This window comes from Protopterus annectens, chromosome 7.part0 (genome assembly GCF_019279795.1).
Source record: "Protopterus annectens isolate FY-2018-M chromosome 7.part0, PAN1.0, whole genome shotgun sequence".
NCBI classification, from domain to species: domain Eukaryota; kingdom Metazoa; phylum Chordata; order Ceratodontiformes; family Protopteridae; genus Protopterus; species Protopterus annectens.
This window is the reverse complement of record NC_056739.1, coordinates 1,070,526,781-1,070,536,648: the sequence shown is the minus strand read 5'-3', so window position 1 is coordinate 1,070,536,648 and position 9,868 is coordinate 1,070,526,781. Positions and strand designations below refer to the sequence as shown.

The following is a 9,868-nucleotide window of genomic DNA, read 5'->3' as shown; positions in this document are numbered from 1 at the left end:
GCAAGAAAGACTGAATAAAATGGCGTCAGCTGTACGTTTTATACCCCTGACAACCTGACGTTATGGAAGAGGAGACAGCAACCGACACAGGACCTGAGACTTTGATATTCAGGCCGACTGAGGGTAACCTACCAGCAGATTACCCAAATGTAATGACCGCAACAGTGAAACACGAAGAACATCTCCAAGAGACACCCAGAGTGGTTTCCAAACGGGGGTCAGAATTCAAAAAACATACTGGAGCAAAATCGTTTTCTTTTGTCCAGGAAAGGGATGCCCAAATGCAACATGTGCCACTACTGTAAACACATGGATACAGGACAGATCCAAGACTAGAGGAAGGAAATACAGTACCCATTCCAAACCCAACCGTCAGTCCAAGCTCATGGTGCACCCGGCACAATGTCAGCAATGCCCCGCACTCCATACCGGGAAAACAGACTGAAGACCTACAAACACCCACACCAAACTAGTACGCTTAAGCAAGAAAATGCCCCAGGCAGACACACCAGAGAATTCACATACCACAACATTAGCTTAAATAAGGTCTGATAATGTATTTTTTTAATAACCAGCAATACTAAGAAGCACAAAACTAACAAGACTTAGGACTGTACCTTTTATCCAGAGTAACCATATACTGTAACAAAAAGGCCCACACATTGGATGAATATTGCAAGAACATGTATACTGCCCTTTCTGCTTAAACAGCTTCTGAGAAAAAAATGCAAAATGACCTGTTTGCCTTAGTAGTTCAGAATGCATATTTTAATGCATTCCTCCTGTTCTTATGAAATGAGTTTGACTGTTTAATAAACATTCCTGAAATGGGGCCACCTTAAATGCATCTAATCTCATGGGTGGCACACGTCCACTTCAACTGTGAACAATTTGTACATATTATGAAGGCAACCAATTACAACCCTGAGGGCTACATATTACATTACTCATCACTGTTTATGAACAATTCTACTACTGTCTTGGGTACATTCTGTATAAGCCATTGCAGACTATGAATACAAGTGCAATGCAATGTCACATGACAAATCCTGCAATGTCACACAACTAATCCTGTAGTTTAAAACTGAAATACAATATGCAAGAGGTCTGACGTCAAAGGATACTACCCACCCCCTTCTCTTTAACATCACATATCTGACAGTAATGAATAACAATTATAAAACCAGTCATTCTCTGTACAAGTGCAACATTTTATTTCTGAGTAGATTAAGGCATTTTTAAACATTTAAGCTACCAACATTAAAATGGACAGACATTCAAGATGACATGATACAAGTGAAAAAGGTGCTTTTAAAAGGCAGAACAGACAGGCTTGCTGTCTCGTACCGTCAATGGGCAAATGCATTTTTTCCTTTTTCAAGCTGTTAGTAATATAACCCATGACCTTATTTTGAGGGCAAATATGTGACCTCTGCTCTGGTTTTAGGAACTAATTCACAGGTTTGCCTCTTAGCTATTTTTCTGTAAGGCAGGCTTAATTTAGGTAGATGTGCCTTACGAAAAAAAAAATGTGCAAAAATGACAAATGTCCTGACATTTTACATGAAAAAAACATTTTTACACTCACTTTTTTCAATATAATGCAGAAAGCTATGCTGCTGTATTAGAAACAATTTTATGACATGAAATTAAAATTCTACAGCAGTGACAATTTTGGGTACTTGCGTATTATCGCAACCAGATTTTTTACGGCAATACTGGCTGGTTGACGATCAGGCAATATGTTCGTTAATGTTTTCAAAATGTTAAATACTGTGTTTTCTGTAAAGTTCAGGTTGTTTTGGGGAGTGTTATCACTGAAAAGTCAGAAAAAACATACTGTGGTTATTTCTTTATGCACTTGACTGCCAGCATGTCGATTATTGTAAGTCTGCCCGCTGGACGTTCTTTTTTTCGTGGCAGCAAAAGCGATGTCTGCTAATGTATTTCAGCATATTCCCTTGTCCAGAACTGTTTTTAAAGGTTGACCGTTCCCATACCAGCCGAAAAGGGGGTAAAAAAGCAGGTGACAGTTTCCACTCCAGCCAAAAAAGGGGGAGAAAGCAACATTTACAGACGTGATACTGTTACCAGTAAAACATACACTCCTGAGGCCAACACAGCATGTGCAGGATTGAAAGAGAAAGCTAACAGAGTGCATTTCTGTTCTTTCGCAACCAAGTCCCACAAAAAGCCACTACATTTTCTTCACATACTGCTCAAGTCATCTCAACCCCCATTTCCAGCACAGTACAATATGGCATGCATATTGAAATAATTGCACATTACAGTTTTTTCACAATATGTGCTGGCCCAAGAAAGAATGAAGCAGCAGGCAGACTTGCAAGAAAAGAAATGCTGCTAGTGAAGTGCGGAAAGAAAGACGAACAGTATGTTTTTTCAATTTTATTGCCATCACTACAGAAAAGACAATGCTGGAGTATAAGGACACGTTAGACTACATTTCGCCAACATTAATGACACTGTTTCAAGATCTTTATGCGGTTTTCACAAACGCGAATATCTGGTTGCGATAATATGTAAGTACCCAATTTTGATAATAGAGTGAAGGCCCTTTGTATTGGTTGAGAGTGTGGTTTGTCCTGTAAAATACAGTACTTCAGTAAGACACATCCCACTTTTGTCACATGTAAAGTGAGAACCCTACTGATATTAAGTCACCCAGTACTCATGAGAATGACAACTCAAAAGCCTGATACATTAATGGAGACTGAGACATATGAACATGTTTACAGAAAAAAAGCTCTTGCAAGATTTGTAGGCTGTAAAGACCATGTCTGTTGCTCATCACTAACACAGCCCACTGAAAGGCAACACAATAAACATTATAGCTTTGCCATGTACTTGGCAGATAACAACATGGAAAGCTTTAACTTTTACCAAGATGGAATGTGCCAAGTCATCTGGATACGGTTAAGTGTTAAGTTTTAAAAACATAAAAAAAGTGAAAACTGACATGTGAAATTAAGTAATTTAGTTTTTATCAAAATGAATCTAGGCCATAGTTGTATCAAAAATGCAGTGGTACAACAAATTTTTGGACATGGAATACATTCAAACAGATTTCAAGCTGAATGAGGTCGCAACAACCTGATGCAAGAATTTTGATTGTGTCAAAGTTCCCAAAGATTTGACAAAAGAATATTCTTTTTGTTTACCTCTACTTAAGTGCTGGTGAGAATACTGCTAGATAGCAATGGGCTAAATCAATACTTAGTCCCGTAATAAAGTAATCATTCAAACTCTATTTACAATAAAAATAAACACCAAATTAATAATACTTATTCTCACTACAAGTGTAGTGTCTTGTTGCTTTGTAGATTAAGGCACTTTTTAATTAAACACTTAAAATGTCAGCATGGCAATATAAAAAGAAAAAACAATCAGTAGAACAAAATGAAAAAAAGTAATTGCAGCAACTTCTTGTGTCTTCATTCCTTAATGATTCAGTGTTGTTTGACATATTAAACAAAACTAGTATTAGGACTAAACCCCTTATTACTTATAGGAGACAGTAAAAATATGACCACTACATTAAAACTAATGTTCTGCGGCTATTCAACAACATCCTTGTCACTTTCATTCACTGATGACTCCAGGGGGTTCATCATCTGGGGAAAAATATAAAACAGAACAATCAGAGTTAAATTCAGAAATGAAGCATGTATTTTTTTGCAACAAACTTCTTATATTTTCCTAGATAATGATGTTAGCAAATATCACAGAATGTGCACGGAACATGTGAAACTAAACTAGTAAATATTCAGTATGACATGCAAGGCTTTGCATTATAATATTCTTGCACAGTGACCTAAGATATAATTATGGTCAAACATCACCATGAGCGTCAATTTTTGGAAGTACAATGCTGATGACGGCTTGTTGAACATCCCTGAATTTGAGTGTGTAGCCCTAACAAATTAAGGCCAGGAATTAATTTTATTTGCTGGGAACATACTTCTTTCCCACACCCCCCCCCCGAATTACTGTCTGTTTGAACAATGGGAATGTGGCCCCAAAGTGATCAGTCAATCAAACTATCCATCCATCTAGCCATCTAATTATCCATCCTTTAAACTAACACCCATCTCTATCAAGGAATGGATTTTTTTTCTGCTTGGAAATCTGTGGACAAAAATCTGAGGGGAATGAGCAAAAGTGGATAGGACCAATCTCGAACAAAGCCATCTGGTTTATTGAAAATTTTATCTGTTGTTAGTCTCAAAGGAGGTATTATTATACCCCAAGTAGACTCCAAAGAATTTTTCCTCAGGTGAAGAGCAAATGCTGGAGATGCAATGGGCAAGAAGGAGGTGGCTGAGAACATATTTTTTGGGAGTGTAATGAGCTGGCCAACTTTAGGGATTCCCTGCGAACCGCCCTGTCAGAGATGCTGGTTGAAAGGATTGAATTGACTGGGGAGATGATTTTTTTGAGCTATGATACAGAATCGGAATTGTCTAGACATAGTAAAGTCTTGTTGAGTAATGGTGTGTGTGGAAGACAAGTGAAAAAGAGTACAGGCAGGGTGGAATGGGTGGAGAAGAGTGTCGGGAGTGATTTGTGACAGACTGGTACTAGTAAGAGTGAAAGGGAAGGTCTACAAGAGGGTAGTGAGACCAGCTATGTTGTATGGGTTGGAGATGGTGGCATTGATAAAAAGGCAGGAGTCAGAGCTAGAAGTGGCAGAGTTAAAGATGTTAAGATTTGCACTGGATGTGACAAGGATGGACAGGATTAGGAATCAGCATATTAGAGGGTCAGGTTTGGAGACAAAGTCAGAGAGGCGAGATTGCGTTGGTTTGGACATGTGCTGAGGAGGGAAACTGGGTATATGCTAAGGGTGGAGCTGCCAGGTAAGAGGACAAGGGGAAGACCTAAGATAAGGTTTATGGATGTGGTGAGAGAGGACATGCAGGTGGTTGGTGTGACACAGCAATATGCAGAGGACAGGAATAAATGGAAACAGATGATCTGCTGTGACGACTCCTAATGGGAACAGCCGAAAGAGAAGAAATAGCAAAGTCTTGCTGAGTCTAATTATGGTGGATGCCAAAAAAGCAACTACTAGAAAATGGAAATCAAACTCTAGACCAACTTTACTAGAAGTAGTGAATACAATAACAGATATAAAACAACTGGAACTGGGATCTTTAGAAAAGGAATGGAACAAACTACATAGAAAAAAATGGGAATTGTGAGATCAATATATGCAGGGGAGGAACAAGGTTTAAGTGTCAGGATTTGAATGAGTCATATAATGCTTTACTGACAATGAATGGATAGATTATAATGTTTGCAACTACAGTTGTATCAATGGTGTCTGTGATGTATAATGTTTGCAACTAAAGTGGTGTCAATGTTGTTTGTTTTTCATTTGCATAAATGTAAGATTGCCTATGACACATGTGTTTACTGAGAATAAAAAAAAGAAAGCTAATTCAGGTCCTGGGATCAATCAAATCAATTAGTGCAATTAGTCAAGACTTTAGCCTGTGTAAAGAATCATTATGGAACTTAAGGTCATAGGCGACATTCATACTCTTGACCCGACCCAGTTTGGCTTTATTAAGTATAGATCATGCTTACTGAACCTGGTGGACTTCTTTGAGAAAGTCACCAAAGCCCTGGATGAAGGTAAAACAGTACATACTACCTATCTTATTTAGCCAAGGCTTTTGACACAATCCCCCACTTAGGTATCATTGAGAAATACTCTCAGCTGAGGATTAACCCATACATCACTGTATGGGTAGCCAACCACTTACTAGTGGTGTACAACAAGGATTGATGCTGGGCCCTCTACTGTCTGGAATTTCTCAGAAGTTCAGGCAAAAGTAGATGGCCTGTGGCTTACCAAGTTCATGATGATTGCAAACTGGGAGCAATCACCGAGTACTCAAATGATGTTAACATATTACAAAAGGGGCTAACACAGACAAATGACTGGTGCCAAAGTCACAGACTAAAACTAAATGAAAAGTGCATTATTATCTCCTCTGGCAAAGAGGAAGTCCCTGCAAATTACAATACAGACAGCACCCCCCCCCAAGCTTAAACCCAGTGGTGTGAGATTTGGGAACATAGGTTGAGAGCAATCTAAATTTCAGTCACCATGTGCCCACAGTCATAAGGAAAGCCTTCTACACTGTGCAACACATAACACACGTCATCACATCCAAGACTAAGGATGTTATAACTCATCTGTAGACACGTGCAGCAGCTGGAGAGACCACAGAGGTTTCTCACCAAGAAAATTCAGGGCCTCCAAAATATGACCTACATGGAAAGACTGAAAGCTCTGCCACCGTACTCTGTATCCTACAGGCTGCTGACAGGCAACTTGTGCCTGGCCTACAGAGCAGTCTCTGATCCTGCTCTAATGGAAATGCTGCACATCTGCAAATCAATGGGACAAGAGTCACTCGCTCCAGGGACTTAACCTAGCCTGTGACATTAACAGAACATGCTGGAAAAATAGGTATACCTCCCAGAGATTGTCGCTCCTCTGGAATAAACTCCCAATTCATGTGAAGCAGAGCTCCCCAATAACCCTATTCAAGCACAACCTAGACAAATGGATGAGAGATTGTAAATTCATCCCGAGGCACCTGTGTTCATCATGGGCAGGAGCAGTTGTTACTGATCATAGACTCACTCTGCGAATAATGACCATCTAACCATGGTCAGTTATGGAACACAGGTATAAGGTGGCTAGGCTTGTAAAAGCCATAGAGCCATTAGCCTTGTGACCTCCTGTGAATGATAAAAAAAGAAAAAAGAACACAGACTCTGGATGCCTGGATTCTTGTAGAAAATCTCTATTCCTTTATATAGGAAGAGATGAGCGCTGTTGTATACTACAGAAGAGAAGTGCTATTACAGTTATACAAATCCAGCTGAAAAGACAAGGGTGAATTGGAGCAGGGGCCATTTCTGGCGGGAAGGCTGAGGGGTCTGGATCAGGGGTGCACCTCCCTCTGCCTATTGACTGGATGCTGAATGGCCATTCTGGGTGGGGTGGGGTGGGGGCAGGCTCCATCGATCTCCACCTCACTCTGTGCATTACTACTGAAATTTAACATGATCAAGAAGGGAGCACTACAGAAGAAAAGTGCAGTGAAAAAATGTAGTAAGAAATCTAACAGACTCTATCCAGTAAACCTTATTAAAAGTGTCCAGTACACTGATCTGCGTCACTTTCAAAATTTCATCAGATCCATCCTTTGTCTTTTTAACACACATTTTTAAACAATAGAGAGAGAGAGTTTTCTGCTATGAATTTAAATAGTGTTTATTAGTAACCAGGCACTATTTTTAAAAGATGGACTCGGCTTTTACTGGAGGATGGGTGGGTGTGAGGAAAAAGACATGCCTTTGAAGGACCAAATGGCCTATACAAACCAAGCTAACCCAACAAAAGTTAACCCAGTTAAGCCAGGGCTATATAAAACTCTCTTTTTTCACTTTTATCATTTTCACAGACCTTTTATCAATACAGAGTTGGTGTTCTATTGTAACTTTAATAAAGTGTTTATTAGCAAACCGATACTACTTTTGAAAAGTTACTTTGCTTACACGGGAGGGTAGGTGTATGTGGAGAATAAACTGTGCCTTTCAGGTACCCAATGGCTTGTAGAAAAAACACAAGTGGGAGCATCTCTAATTCTTGTCTGATTTTATTACAATTACTAGTGACCAGATCCCAATTAATTTCAATGCTTGGTGACCAGATCCCAATTCTTAAAAAACACTCCGTAGTTGGTGTGGGAAAAAATATGTACTCACCATAACGTTCCATGTGAGTAGTTATAGACTTCATTTGTCATCAACCTGTGGGATGTCGGATCCGAGACAGCAGCTTCACCAGCATCTGATCTGGGCTCCAAGCTCCTCCACTTACTCATAATACCCCTCAATCTCCTTCCTTCCCTCAAATCGAGTTTGCTATACCCCTCACATGAATCTGATCGAATAACCTTCACTAACAAATTAAAAGAGGAGAGACGCAAAGGTCCTCTCTCCTTCCTGCCAATGTAGAAAACATAATGAGAGGGTCAGGGGGGAAGGAGGGAGGGAAAGTTGATGACAAATGAAATCTAAAGTATAGTTGTGTACACTTACCATAGATGTAGATGTTCGAGTGTATTCACTGTTGCAGTCATTACATTTGGGTAATCTGCTGGCAGATTGCCTTCAGTCGGCCTGAATAACAAAGTCTTGGGTCCTGCGTTGGTTGCTGTCTCCTCTTCCATGACGTCAGGTCATCAGGGGTATAAAACATGCCGCCGATGCCATTTTAATCAGTTTTTCTTGCCCCAGATGTCAGGTGCCCCCCAAATGGGGAGCGGAAATATATATAAATAAACTGTAAAAATACAAATGCACCTTAGAAACAAAAATTACCTTCAACTAAAAGCAAATACACCACAAAGGCTTTTGAGTACAGTGAAGGAAAGAAAAGGTATAGAATGGGGGATGGCGGATGGGTAACCCGGACTGCAACAGTGAATACACTCGAACATCTACATTTATGGTAAGTGTACACACAACTGTACTATGTTCTTCGTGTTTCACTGTTGCAGTCATTACATTTGGGTAGAATCCCAAAGCTATGGATGGGAGGATGGAACTAAACAGTATTAGCAGAAGCTATAAGGCCCTGCAGTGACAAAGCCTGCTCTAGAATTAAAGAGGAGAGGTAAATGATAATGCTTTGTGAACATATGAACAGAGCTCCAAGTAGCAGCTTCTAGAATGTCTTTGGTTGGGACCCCTCTGAGAAAAGCTGAAGTAGAGGCAGCCCTGGTGGAATGGGATCTGATCCCCTTGGGCACAGGTTTACCATGGTGGAAATAGCAGAAACGAATGCAGTGGCTTATTCATTTAAAAATAGTCTGCTTTGATATAGCCTTCCCCTCTGATCCTGCAGCAAATGCTACCAGTAGTTGCTCAGACTTTCTTAGAGATTTTTGTCCTGTTTAAGTAGAATCTTAGTTGTCTGTGCACATCCAATGAATGCAGAATCCGCTTCCCCTTGTTCTGCAGATTTGGGAAAAAAAGTTGGCAGGTGAATGGTCTGGTTGAGAGCCACACTGGATACCACCTTTGGCATAAAGAAAGGGTTGGTCCTGAGGCCACCCTGTCCAGGTAAAATAAAATGAAAGGCTCCACTGCCATGAGAGCCTGTAGTTCCGAAAAAGTACAGTTGTGTTCCTACCATAAATGTAGATGTTCGAGTGTATTCACTGTTGCAGTCATTACAATTGGGTTATCCTGCTGGCAGGCTACCCGCAGTTGGCCTGAATTCCAAAGTCCTGGTCCGGCGTCGGTTGCTGTCGCATCCTCCCTGACATCAGTGCGCCAGGGGTATAAAAGATGCAGCCGACGCCATTTTCTTCAGTTTTTCTTGCCCCAGATGTCAGGTGCCCCCAAAAGGGTAGGCTAATTTATGCCAATAAACATGCACGCAGTAAAGTAAAACTCTGCCTTCATCTACAAGCAAATACACCACATAGGTTGTATAGAATAGAGAAGTACAGATAAGGCCCAGCAAAGGAAAGGGGGATGGTGGGTGGGTAACCTGGACTGCAACAGTGAGTACACTCGAACATCTACATTTATGGTAGGTACACAACTGTACTATGTTCATCGTATTTCACTGTTGCAGTCATTACAATTGAGTAGAATCCGAAAGCTAAGGTTGGGCGGCTGGGGCTAAATAGGATTAGGAGAGGCTATGAGGCCCTACAGAACTGCAGTGGCAAAGCCTGCTCTAGATTTAGAGTAGAGAGGTAAGTGAAAGTGCTTTGTAAAAGTATGCAAGTATGTACTAAACTCCAAGTTG

At 40.4% G+C, this 9,868-nt stretch overlaps 1 protein-coding gene across 4 annotated transcripts in view; it reads right to left on the bottom strand.

Moving 5' to 3' along the window:
- Positions 1-1,190: 1,190 nt before the first annotated feature.
- Positions 1,191-9,868, bottom strand: part of SPPL2A (signal peptide peptidase like 2A) — a 1,262,472-nt gene continuing 1,253,794 nt past the window's right edge. For all 4 annotated transcript variants that reach the window (XM_044077635.1, XM_044077634.1, XM_044077636.1 and 1 more), the window contains one exon: positions 1,191-3,632. In XM_044077635.1, coding sequence (XP_043933570.1) covers positions 3,601-3,632 — 32 coding nt within the window. In that variant the 3' untranslated portion in view covers positions 1,191-3,600. The remainder of the gene's footprint in view (positions 3,633-9,868) is intronic.